General features: G+C 42.5%; 1 protein-coding gene across 1 annotated transcript; it reads left to right on the top strand.

Moving 5' to 3' along the window:
- Window positions 1–9,667: 9,667 nt before the first annotated feature.
- LOC112102579 (protocadherin alpha-C1-like) lies at window positions 9,668–12,194 on the top strand. The gene has a single exon (XM_024193945.1). The coding sequence runs from the start codon at window positions 9,726–9,728 to the stop codon at window positions 12,192–12,194; it is 2,469 nt and encodes an 822-aa protein (XP_024049713.1). The 5' UTR covers window positions 9,668–9,725.
- Window positions 12,195–13,725: the final 1,531 nt, after the last annotated feature.

Below are 13,725 nucleotides of genomic sequence, written 5' to 3'. Positions count from 1 at the left end.
AGAAAGAAAGAAAGAAAGGTGAGAGTTAAAATTGGTTAAAGGAAACAATTACATACAGTAATGGCAAAGTTCTTGGTTCAGGCTTGTAGCGGTGATGGAATAAACTGCTATCTTAAGTCAAGTCTCTGGAGTACATCCACAGCTTGGATGGGTCATTCAGTCCTTTGTTCAGAGCTTCAATTTACAGCAAGGTTCCTCCACAGGTAAGAAGCAGGATTAAAGACAAAATGGAGGTGTTTCCAGGGCCTTTTACATCCTCTGCCAGGCAGAGGGAAACCCATTGTTCTTACTATGGAAAATTACAGCAACAAGATGCACTTTGAAGTCACATGGGCAAGTCACATGTCCATGCATTTCGCCTAGTCACAGCAGGAAATTTCATTAAGTGTAGATACGCATCTCCCATGGTCCATTGTCAGTTAAATGTTCTTTTGATGGGCCACTCAATTTGAATAGTCCCTCCATGATGTGCTGGCTAATTTGAACTTCAGCCAATATTTATAACTTCAAATACAAAAATGATACATGGTTACAGAAAGCATAATCATAACCAGAAAACCATAACCTTTTCATAGGCATCTTACTCAACAAACTTTGTATAATATTTGCTGCAAATATGTAACAGTGGTTGCAACAATGATCTATATGGTCATATTTTATTTAGATAACATCAGAAAAGGATAATGGGTTTGTCAGTTTTGTAGTTTGAGACAGTGACATGAAATCCAAGAAAATATATTTGACTGACTGCTGGATATGCAAAACTGAATATGGAGAAGAGTTTGGTGATAGAGGAGTAGATCTCTGAATCATCCAGGGAATGCAATCACTTCACAGGGAAGATTTAGGGCTTGATTCACTATTATTTTACTCCTATTTTATACTAAAGTAATTAATTTACTTCAGTGCTGGAGTAACACAGTGGTGAATCCAGCCTTTAATATTTTAAAAGTTGTTAAACACTTGCAGTACTTCTGATTGTAATTTGAGGAAGATAAAGGAGAACAGGCCCTCCCCCCTGAAAGTTGCCACCTTCTTGCCTCTTAAAAATAAAGAACCAGTTTGTTTTGAAGCATGAAAAGTTTTACAATGAATTGCCCTTCTTCCAGTAATATTTTAATTCACTTACTTCCTCATACCTATAAATTAAATATTTGTCAAAACAGTCTGCATGTGTCTCTACAATATTAGAGAGACAAGGTGGGTGAGCTAATATATTTTATTGGACCAACTTCTGTTGGGGAAAGAGACAAGCTTTCCATCTTACACAGAGCTCTTCTTCAGGTCCTGAAAGCTCGAAAGCTTGTCTCTCTCCCCAAGAGAATTTGGTTCTTGTCTCTCTAGCATCCTGGGACCAAGGTGGCTACAACAACATCTGTAGAATATTGTAATTAGCTGTACACATACAAATAGATGACGCCATTCTTGTTGGAGTCAATGTTCAACTTCATGATTAGCAGTGCAGCGTGGAATATACATGTTCATGCATAACTCCATAAGATATGATTATTTGCAGTATTTTCCTGAGGTACATTCTCTTTCAGGAAGTTACTACCAATTTTTACATTAGTAAAGTCAAAACAGCTAAAAGGGCAACAGAATCCAAAGTGATAAAATAGGGTGGCAATGAGATGTGTAAATGAAGACATTTAAAAATATAAAGAGAATGGGATGGAGGATTATCAGTAGAGTTAGACAGAGAAATGATAAAAATGAAGAACAAAACTTAGTAATAAGTGGAGATATACAGAAACCACCTAAAGTAATATTAGGGGATTTTCCAAGCACAGTAAATGAAAGTAGAAGAATGATTTCAAATCAATTTTGGCCACTTTAAATTGGAAACAGAGAACTTAGGGAAATGGTGCCTGAACTGTGGGAGCAGCAAAGAGTCCTGTGGCACCTTATAGACTAACAGACGTATTGGAGCATGAGCTTTCGTGGGTAAATACCCACTTCGTTGGATGCATGTAGTGGGGGTGGTGTGGAGGAACATTGAGGGGAGGGTGGGCAGGGCCCGAGCCAGCCCCCACAGGAGGTGGGGAGGGAGCACCACCCAGCCTCACTTTGCCCTCTGTTCTGCTCTGGTCCCACCCACTCCTGTGGCCCCGGCCTCAGCCCTGGGCTCCTGGCCCGGCGGCAGCTCCAATCCTCTCCTGGCCCTTTCCCCCCAAATCTCATTGGCAGTGACCTTGATTTTTTTTCACTTTGCTCTACAGAGTGTGGTTGTGGGTCACTTGCCAGGATTATCTGGGTATATCTCATTTAATTATTTCCCTGCTGTTGCAGGAGCCTTCAGCACTGGTGCACCTTGGTCCATTCTATTATTTGCCTGTTGCTCATAATTGTCTAGTCTCCTGTGGGTCTCATTTACTTTGGTCTTATTTCCTTTGTTGGGTTTAGTGTGCCAGAGGTGATGGTGGCCTGTGAGATACAGGAGGTCAGACTAGATGAACTTCTAGTGGTATTCTATGTCTCTCAGTAAGCATTTCATATCCATCTTTAGATCAGTGAGAAAGCAGGGATAAATTTTTGAAAAGGGAGATAGCACATCTGATATAAACAGCTATTAAAAGGTTGCTAAACTAAGGGCAGGGCTACACTACAGAATTACTCCTCTATAACTGCATGGCTCAGGGGTGTGAAAAATCCACACCCCTGTGCCTCCTAGTTACACCAACATAATCGCAAGTGTAAACAGTGCTATGTGGGCATAGAGCTTCTCCCATCCACATAGCTACGGCCTCTGATGGAGGTGGATTAACCATCAGCTGGAGAGCTCTCTCCCCTCTCCTAGACTAGAGCGTCTTCATTAAAACGGTACAGCACTGCAGCTACAGCAGCGTAGCTATATTGGTGCAGCTGTACCGGATGCAGAGTTTTAAGTGTAGACCTGTTTCGGGTCAAAGTTGCACATATCCCTTAATGTTGAGGAAAACCAGCAAGTAACTTAGTGATTTTTTTCAAAACCTAATGCACTTTCAATAATGTATTTAAGATAAGCAACCACAGCTACTTTATAGTATTTTATTAAATGCTTAGGACATTTGGTCAGGGCTGGGGACCCAAAACCCCTAGGTTCCCTTTTGATTCATTACAGGTGATTACCCCCCTCTGCGTCTCAGCTATTGGTACGTTTAGGTTACTAATAAACATCTTCACAAGGATCTTCTGAGGATTAATTAATTTATCTTTGCACATCATTTTGGGCTGATTGTAAGCCAAGTGAAATCAGTGGGAGTCTTTCCATTTACTTCAATGGACTTTGAGTCAGGCCTTTTGAAATTATTGGGTGAAAGATGTTATAAGAAGTGCAAAGTATTATTAAGAGGAAAGACAAACCAGGAACTGATTGAGCAGTAATTTTTTTTCAGACATTGTCTGGAAATTCTTCAACACTTGGAAGGGGGCAAGTTTGGATACTGACTCAGGGTCGTGTGTTCTGGTGAGGATTAGGTAGGAACTCATCCCATTTACAGGAAACAAGAAGTCAAGTTAAGTAGTGTGATCTGAATAAGTAAGTAATACATAAATTAAATTAAATTAAAAATACAGCATACTGATCAGGGACCTGATTTGTGGATTATTCTGGAAAAAGGTAAAAAATAAAATATCTTATTCCCACTTACAGAGGCATTGAAAAGGCTAACAATATATATATTGTAATATCAGTGCAACATATTGAAGAAAATATACACGATATACAATTTCACACCCAAACTCACTTAGTGTTTGTGTGTGAAATTAAGGTATTTGTTACAGTTATTTTGTATGAAACATTTGCGATACATTGGTCATTATTGGATAAAAAAGAATATCATTGCCCTAGAGATGGTGTGGAAGAGAGTGAGGAAGCTGATATCAAATCTGAGATTGTTTATAAATTATAAGGCAATATTAAAGATATATTCTAATTACAAAAGTACAGATATTAACATTACATAACAGATTTTCAAATGTATTAAAGGGGTGGATAAAATCAAGAGAAGGTATTATTTTACACAGGTGACATCAAGAGACAGATAGAGATATTTATTTTTAATATTTTACATAGGGGATTTTAGTGTAAATTAAGTATCATATTGACAGCTCAGAGGACTTAAGTCTTCTTACCACAGATCAGATAGACTATGGGAGCAATACAGTAAGCCTCCGCACACTATCCATCCGTGTTCTTTAACTGTAAACTGGGAGGAAAATTACATTTGAAGAGGGGAGATCGGTCCCTCTCCTTTCAGACCTTGGCTTTTGTGCTGATACTGACAAATCATGCTAGTGGTGGGGAATTTGTTTGTTTGTTTGAACACCTGTCAACTGCGAACTGGATTGGGAAGAGGAATGATTTCACACAAGCCTCTGAATAATCATCAGATGATAACTTTTGTTTTTTGTTAGGTGGTGAAAGGCGCATCGCCTTCAGAAATGTGGGGGTGGGAAATCAGAAAAGGGGGGAGGTTTAAAATACAGTTTCAACAGGAAGGTATTTTAGGTTAGGCAGACTTTACTAGTTGCAAGAGATTTTTTACTTTCTTCTTTCTTGATAGCGCTTCATTGTATTCCAGTGAATGTAGATTCATTGCGACACGTGGGCTCACGCTGAAAGCCGTCTCTGAGTGTGTCACTGTTTATTTAATTTTTGTAAAGGCTGCTCTGTTTGGTTGGAATATTTTTTTTCTACTGTGCTGTGGAATTAGCTGCTATATAAAATAAGTGTCTCGAAAGGGCAGGGGTAAGAGTGCATAGAAAGAGTTAAAATTTGACCTTACAGCATGTTTATCGACTCTTGCTTTTGATTGATTATTGTAATTAAAATCCTTGTGTGAAGGCAGCTAGAAATGCAAGAGAGAGGTAGATTGCAGCCACTAAAGTTAGACGATATAAATAGCTGTGAAAAGTGGATGTCCTCTGTACTGTTTAATAGATATCACTGGATGAAGGTCTTCTGAAATGAATATGCTATAAATTATGTTCCACCCTCTTGCAAAGTAACACGAATAACGTAATATTCATTGTTTATTACAAGACAAATATTTAAAATGAAAATTGAACCTTGATTATATTTTTCCATTTGATATTTCTGCATAACTAGCTCATTATGTCACATTCTAATCATATTCCTTTTCTCTGATCAAGCAAAAAGGGTGATAAATGCTAATCGTAGTGCTGCAGTTTCCTTAATTTCGCTTTAATTCAGGAAATCTCAGGCCCACGTCTTTTTCTTTTAATGTGATTTTAGCCTGACTGGGTACCTGAGAAAGTACCGCTACTAAATTATAGGATGCATTTCCCCCTTTAGAAGCAACATCAAAGAATGCAAGTTGTCTTTTCCATTTTTAAAGGCTGTGAGCTTTCACGGATGCACACGGCTGAATCGATCGCTTCGATTAAAGAAATGCTACACCAATCCGATCCAATAGGAGGCGCCTCTTCGGCCTCTGTATCCGAGGGGAAGTTTCTCCTTCTACTGGCAGAGTGTGTGTTGCTGTCCGCTAACATGATGCAATAGTTCTCGGGGTCTAACTCTGCTCTGCAGCTGCAGATCTCAGGGACAGTCACACAAGAGTGTTGTCTCCTGTGCTGTTTTTCACACTGTAGCCTATCTTTAATTTAATGGCCTTTTCAACGAGCCATTTACCCACCCAAGTGCGGCAGTTCTGCCTGATTTCCCCTTGTTGCAGGTTTGCTGAGATATTGAGGGTCCGGCTTTAATGTGTTCCTGAAGCATTCGAGCTGCGATCCGTTTCGGGCAATTTTTCTAAGGATTTAGGGATTGCAGATTTTGGGACCCCCACGTCTCCAGCATGAGCCGGAGCTGCTCACAACTGATTTCAGACACGGGGCATTATTTGTACCATAGACCAAGAAGCCACGTGTGACTCCAAACTAATCTGCTTTTTGCACCCGAAAGCGGTGATGGAAAATCCCCTACCAGTTCTGTCCATTCAAATCGAAGTGACCCAGATAAACAAGTCCCGATTTCCCACGCAGACAATTCGAGTCTATTACCGAGGTTGATTGTGATTCCAGGGCCGCCTGTCCCTCTAGAGAGAACAGAGGACCCAACTGTTGGCAGCAATTCTCTGACAATCTAACGAACGTCCCCATTAAAACGAGCTCTTTGTATTGGATCTGCAGCCCCGAAGCGATGTCAAGTGCTTTCTCGTTTTAGGATTGGTAAAGCCTCGTAAAAAGCAGCTAATATACCAGCTAAGCACCTTTGCAAAAGACAAAGGCTCTCTGATAACCTGGACTGTTACTGTCCTGGGTGCTGGTGACAACGCCTCGGTGTTCAGCCAGTGTGTGGATCGGGTTACTGTCGGGGCAGCGTTCCTGAAGGCATTTCACTAACTTCGGCCACAGCAGTTGCCTTATGCCGGATCCCTTGGGGGAATGACTTATTGCCTCGGCAGGAGCACGGGATTCAGCCGCCCAGGTCTGAACCAGTGCGCAGGTTAGGCTCAGATGCGCAGAAGCTTCTGACCGCCTGCATCTTTATACAATTTTCACATCCACTCTAACGGGACGGATGTCAGCGAGGTCCGGGCATTGCAGTGTCCGTAGAGATAACTGAGGGGAACTGGAACTGGAACTCTCCCCAAATTGTCCTCTCCTGTCTTTTCAGCCCAGTGTCTACAAAGGAGCGCCCGGGAGAAGGGTGCCTTTAATTACTGTGATGGACAAAGATTCAGGAATCAAGGAGAGAATTTGCTGGCGGATTCCAGACGTCTTTGGGAACAGAAAGGTCCATGAAGAACTGTCACTCTCTAGGTACGGATGCGGTTCTGGACCGTGAGACAGTGTCCGAGTATTAGCATCACTGTTCAGGGACTGGGTGAGCGTCCCGCCAGTGCTAACAAAATCCTCCCTGGGAGTATCTGTCTCTCTTGGCGCGGGTCTTTGCCTCGTCTGAAGTGTCCATTCGCTCCCAGAGTCGCCATTCTATGCTGAGCATCTTCAGGTTTCCCAAGTCCAAGTTAAAGCCCACAGCCCCGGCCTAACTCTGCTCCGGAGCTCCATAAATGTGGACATTATGTGGTAGATCCGAATTACAACGCCGCAGTGATATTCCCTTTCTGGGAACGGGACACCTGGTAGCTCTGGACGTGGTGCGCACAGGAAGGTTACCTGGTGATCCTAACTGTGGCACTGAATGGACGCTCAGCCAGATGTTTGAGACGGTTATGATTTGTTACAGCCAACTGAGCCCAGTTCTGCGCCTCTTTCCTCTGACTCCAGAGCACCCAGGACGGCCAATGGTAATGGCGAACCAGCTCTCTCAGTCACGGTCACTATTGGCTTGTTCTTCCCTGACTCACGTCCTTCTGGATTTTAGTGAGGTGGCAGGAAATTAAGTAAATGCTACTGTCAGTCTCAGCTTCTGTTTATTCAGCAACATGGTTTCCATTTCCGGGTTGGCTTTGTGTTTTTCAGTCCTACTTGCACCAAAGCGCCGCTCCCAGAAGAAAAGTCTTGTACAGAAGAAATGTCTTACTTAGGACTCCGGTGTCTGTAAAGACTTCATTGGTCCCCTTTCAAAATATTATTTACTACCCGAATCCCCAGTGGGAAGAAGAAGTGAAGTTTTTTTGGATGTCGGTGGCTTTATGGCCTATTTGGAATCCATTCTCCATAAGTTGTATTTCTAACCTAGCAGAACTTTAATGCAACGTTAACGGTAAATAGCACTTTCAATCCACCTCATTTTCAAGTTTATATCTAGAAAGGAAAAGAACTCAGTGAATGAAACTGAGGCAAGAGACTACATTAACTAGTGAACATCAGAGTTACACTTAGGCTAAAATATTATTTTATCGTCAGCTTTTCTGTTGTGAAGACAGTTTAACTCTTAAGGAAGAGAAATATTTTTGCTAAGGATCAGTTGAACATTTAATAGTGCTCTTTATTTGGATCAGTTCGATTACATTGCTGCTGTTTTCAATTAAAAGAGAGGATTGGTTTTAGGTTTGCAACTTTAAGCAGCAGATTGTGACACCGTTCGTTACTCATGCTGGTGAGGCGTTACTCACTCGAGTAGTCCCATTAACTTTAGCAGAGCTACTGGTGTGAGGAAGAGTTCACCAATGTGAGCAAGGAGTTCATAAGCTGAGTCCAATGGATTGATGTCAAAGTAGTCATAGCCATGGGAGCTCTTCAAGTCATCCCTGCTAAATACCTCAAGACCGAGTCATTGGATCCAAAAGCCGCAGGTTTTCCATAACGTCAACTCTCAAAACAAAAACAAATGTAAAAATATCACTGATGACATCATTAATGTCAGAAGTTCTGAGGACCGAGGGTTTTTCCTTTAGCCTGGTGAGTTAAACTGGCAGCCCAATCACAAAGTATTGCAGAATTTCAGCTGTCCCCTTGCAGGAAAATAGTCTGCGAAAGCGATCCGAGTCTTGCTAAGAGTGATCTCCCTCATACCCCACCTTGTATCCAGACCCTACTCTGTGTTCTTAGAACCCGATGTCTTTCTGGCTCTCCCACTGGACCAACATCCTAAGGAAAGCACGTGGGTGGGTAACTTCTTCATATGCTTTCGGAGTAATAAATAGTTTTTGTGCCACCCGCGAATCGGTTTTAATCACTCTCTCCCTTTATTTACAGAGCAAAGTGCAAGGTCATTGAGATCTGTAACACTTTTAATAAACATACAAGCAAGTATTGATGGGGGCACCTACCCTCCTGCACATAACTCGGTTAAGAGAAGCAGATCCCAGTGCAAACTGCAAGAGTTGTGCAGCTAGAAATTCAGGGCCTGATCCTGCGTCTGTTGAAGTCAATGGGAGCTTTGCCATTGATTTCAGTGGTCATAGGATCAGAATCTTAGTGCGGTGATCATTCTCCTTTCTCCCGAATAATCCAAGTTCATTTACATTAGTAAGTGAGCTCAGAAGTAAGCAAAAAGAAGTGGGCGGGAAGAGCTCATAATAAAACCACTCCACTGAAATTAGTTAGAGACAAAGATGACTTTTACGTTTTTCAAATGGCATCTTAAGAAGCGGAAGAATTTTGTGCTAAGCGAGGAGCTTGCTAGGGCAGTAGTGAGCTCTGTTAAATGAGAGCTGTTACTTCCCTTTCACACGTCACTTCTACGCCTAGATGTACTGACAGCATGGCTTGGGCGTTTTCCCTTGCTAATGCTGGCTGTTATGTTGCAGATGTGTACGGAATCGGCAGGATCTCTGGCAGGGAGAATTTTCCGCGTCTTTTCCAAGTTTGTCATTCGTGGAAATATATCCAGCTTTCCAAAATAGCTCCAAAATGTTCTCTGAGGGCATTTAGAAGGATACGATCTATTTATTCTGTAACATTTTAACACTTTTCTTTAATCCAGTGCTGTGGCGGAGACTGTTCTTTACTAGCTGTCATGACAGCTGTTAGACCTCTAGGTGGCGCTGTCCACCAGTAAGGTACCCAAGTGTAATAGACGATCGTTTCCATCCACATGATAACATATAGCAAAGCCAGCTGCAATATAAAAGAGCTGGCAGTGGCTGGCTCAGCAGCAGATAACCCGGTGATGATTTCAGGGAGCATAAGGAAGAGCATATGCTCTTTTCCCACATTTTAGAAAACTATTTTGTGGGTTTTTTCTTTTTGTTTTTTTGTTTTCCTATTTTACCACTTTGCTTTGCTGTGGTAACTTCAGCTCTTTGCTGAGATATTGGATTATGTTACTGTTGAAACCGTCTGCAGGGAGCTGAGCCAGGGAAGGAAGAATGCGGGTCCCTTTAATGGTGTTCTGCCTTATTTCCTACACCGTGAATGGGCAAATAGAGTATTCCATCTCCGAAGAAACTGAACGTGGTGTGTCTGTTGGGAATATAGCAAAGGATTTAGAAATAGATGCAACTACACTTTCACTCCGGAAATTTCGCATGCTCACCAGTTCAAGTAAGCAATATTTTAATTTGGATGTAAGCACGGGGGCTTTGTCAGTCAATGAGCCCATAGACAGAGAGCAGGTTTGTGAATTAAAAACTACCTGTTTTCTGAATTACGAACTTGTCCTAGAAAACCCTCTAGAGCTTTATAAAATGGAATTTAAAATACAGGACATAAATGACAACTCCCCCAGGTTCCCTTTAAATGAATATCACTTAAATGTAGCCGAGTTTTTATCTCCTGGGGCTCGATTTACACTCCCGAATGCCCAAGACTTTGATGAAGGCACCAACAGTGTCCAGACCTATTCTCTGAGCCCTAACGAACATTTCCGACTGGAAATGCAAATACGCGGGGATGGGAGTAAGTACCCCGAACTGGTGCTGGAGAAGCCCTTAGACAGGGAGCTGCAATCCACCCACAGACTTGTAATTACAGCCAAAGATGGTGGGAATCCCGAGAGGTCCGGTGACGCCCAAGTCATTGTGACTGTTCTTGATACCAATGATAACGCTCCAGCGTTTGAACATTCGCTCTACAGGGCAAGTATCTTGGAAAACTCCCCCAACGGCACGTTGGTAACCAAAGTACATGCCACTGACTTAGACGAAGGTCAAAATGGAGAGATCAGATACTCCTTTAGCAATAGCACTTCTGCTGATCTACAGAGACTATTCCTAATCCACCCCCAGACCGGGGAGGTAAAAGTGAATGGCATTCTAGATGTTCAGAGACCTGTTCTAGAGATGTTCATTGAGGCAAGGGATAAAGGTGCGTTTGGAATGTCCAGTACAGCTAAATTGCTGGTGGAGGTCACTGATGTAAATAATAATGCCCCAGAGGTTACAGTCAGGTCTCTTTCCAGTCCCATCCCCGAAGACGCTGTGCCCGGCACTGTGATAGCTCTTTTGAGTGTTCTGGATAAAGACCCTGGAGAGAACGGGAAGGTAACTTGCCAGATCCCCGCTAACATTCCCTTCCAACTAAAACCCTCTTTCGACAATTACTATAGTTTGGTCACTGATGGACTTCTGGACCGAGAATTGGTCAGTGAATATAACATCACCATCACCGCCACAGACCTTGGTTCCCCGCCAATCGTCACCCAAAAGACAGTATTGGTGCAAATCTCCGACGTGAACGATAACCCTCCCAAGTTCGCCAGACAGTCCTGTGACATCTCTGTGACGGAGAACAATCATCCTGGAGCATCTTTGTTCCGGGTGTCAGCATCTGACCCCGACATTAGCGGGAATGGCCAGGTCTCTTATGCGCTCAGGGACGTCGACATTGCAGGTAGCTCCTTGTCCAGTTTTTTATCTGTTAACTCAGAGAATGGAAACATCTATGCAAAAAGCACCTTTGACTATGAACAACTCAGGAGTTTTCATTTTCAAGTGATAGCCAAGGACAACGGATCCCCGGCCCTGAGTGCGGCCTTAACTGTGAATATATTCATCGCGGATCAGAACGACAACGCTCCGGTCATCCTATACCCTGGGGCCAGGAACAGCTCGGTCGCGGTGGAAATAGTCCCTAGGTTAGCCGATGCCGGTTACCTCGTGACTAAAGTGGTGGCGGATGATGCGGACAGCGGGCAGAACGCGTGGCTTTCCTACAGTCTGCAGCAATCTTCCGACTCCAGCCTATTCAAGGTTTTGCCCAATACAGGAGAACTCAGGACTACTCGCTCCATGAGGTCCACGGATTCCATCAAACACAAAGTGGTCATTCTAGTGAAGGACAATGGGGAGCCGTCCCTCTCCTCCACGGTAGCCCTGGGCATCCTGCTGGCTGACTCCCTTCCCCAGGCCCTCCCTGACTTCGGTGACGGGATGGAGGGACAAGAGCAGCTCACTAGCCTGAACCTTTACTTGATCATCTCGCTCGCTTCCATTTCCTTTGTGTTCCTTGGCTTTGTACTCTTTCTTCTTCTCACAAGGTTTTTCCATTGCAGAACGAATCCCTCCCGCAGCGGCTGCTGTTCAGGGTGCTGCCCAGTGGATGAGCATGACAAGTATCGCTTCAACGTGCGCATGCTCCCAAGATCTCATTTAACACCTGACATGGTGGAGGTCTCAGGAGTGGGCAAACTGACCCAGACCTATTTGTACAGAGCTTCTTTGGGTGTTGGTCCTAGCAATAACAATTTACTGCTGAATGGAGACGCTGGAAATCTTTCCAATGGCGCAGGATTACAAGTGCCCACGGCCTGTGTTCAAGTCCGGAAGGTGAAGAGCGATCACTTTAATGCTATTCTAGTGGTAAGTAGTTTTTGTTTAAATTATCCCCATTTAACCTAAAGGTAAGTGGACTGTTTGGTTTTAAATCTACTTACCCAGCGGTTCCAGTGCTAATTCTGTAAAAAAGCGAAGTTTAGGGAAATGATTTAATCACAGGATAGCAGATGCCATTATGTTAACACTAGCAAAATGAAATCGCCTAATATAATTCTAATCAGGATCTCCTAATTCTGTTTTAAACCGAAGAACTATATGAGAAAAAAAATACTTTCGAATGTAGCATGGACACAGTATGCCATATAAAGTCAGATGGTGCTCAGGCTGAGGGAACTATGTACTCTATGTACAAGTTCACCAAACAACAATTAGATGAAAAGAGGTTGTGAAATAAGTGAAAAGTAAATTGATTTATGAGTTCAACTATCTAATATCTAGAGCATGAGAACAAAAAAATCCAAAAAAGAGAGATGCCACCTGAACTTTCTAGATTCTAAAATTTTCCACTTATTGAGAGTTTCCCTTTAGGGAGGGAAATGGTGAGAGAGAAAATAATGTCATATGAAAAGGTGATATTTTAAAGTACTAATGTGACTTTTCCAAGGTACCTAAAGGAATTAATTGTCCAGCTCCTTCAGGCTCCACCCTCAAAGCTTTAGATTTGCAGTTCAATTATATCTTCTACAAATAATATGAGGATTTTGTGAAACTCAAAATAATTTCTGGTCCTGTCACAATACAAGTGACCTCCCTCTGAGGAGGAATCATTTTGTTAGATTGCAGCACTGTGAGTCAAGAAAGTAGAATGGTGTCACTAGGATGTCACTGACTTGCTCAGTGACCTTTGGCCAGTTTCTTACGCTTCAGTTTCCCAATCAGCAAAATAATGATGATACCTTTTTGCGAGATGTCTTATGAGTTTTAATTAATGCTCCTGCATAACTTTGAGAGGCTCTGAGGATGGTAAAAGTTCTAAATGTTTATCTATAATCAAAACTAATCTGCAGTTTGCAATTATGCATCACGAAAGCACTAACTTTAGTCTGAGCTATATGCATTTATCTGCTTTTCACTAATTTGATTGGGTTGATACACAAAATATTGGGCTATGTCCAGTATACTGTACCAGCAATCACTAGAAAGGAATGGTATCTTCAGTTAGACTTTATGGCTTATGGCTAAGAATTTTAAAAGTGACAAAATGTCCAATCTGAGACAATTTAAAAGAGCCTTATTAGTTTGATTACCCAATTTCTGAAAATCAGCTATGTTTAAGGTGTTTCCAGTTGGACACCCAAAGACAGAGGTGACAAAATGACTAGTCATTTGTAGGAACATAGAAGTTACCATATTGGAACAATCCTGAGACCTATCTACTCCACTGTCCTGTCTCTGATAGTGGCATGTACCAGATGCTTTTGATGAAGGTGTAAGTGCCTCACAGTAGACAGATATGGAACAATCTTCCCCCCACATTAGGGTCTCACCCTGGTCTCTAAGGGTACGTCTACACAGCAACCCTGTCCCCGTGGCAGCAAGCCTGGGTCAACTGACTTGGGCTTGTATTGTGAGGCTAAAAATAGCAGTGTAGACA

This window comes from Terrapene carolina, unplaced genomic scaffold (genome assembly GCF_002925995.2).
Source record: "Terrapene carolina triunguis isolate 2854851 unplaced genomic scaffold, T_m_triunguis-2.0 Scaffold838, whole genome shotgun sequence".
NCBI lineage: Eukaryota > Metazoa > Chordata > Testudines > Emydidae > Terrapene > Terrapene triunguis.
This window is presented reverse-complemented; position numbering and strand designations above follow the sequence as displayed.

What these genes read in the sequence shown, in the direction of transcription:
- LOC112102579 (XM_024193945.1), top strand. Translation starts at nt 9,726, where the DNA reads ATGCGGGTCCCTTTAATGGTGTTCTGCCTTATTTCCTACACCGTGAAT.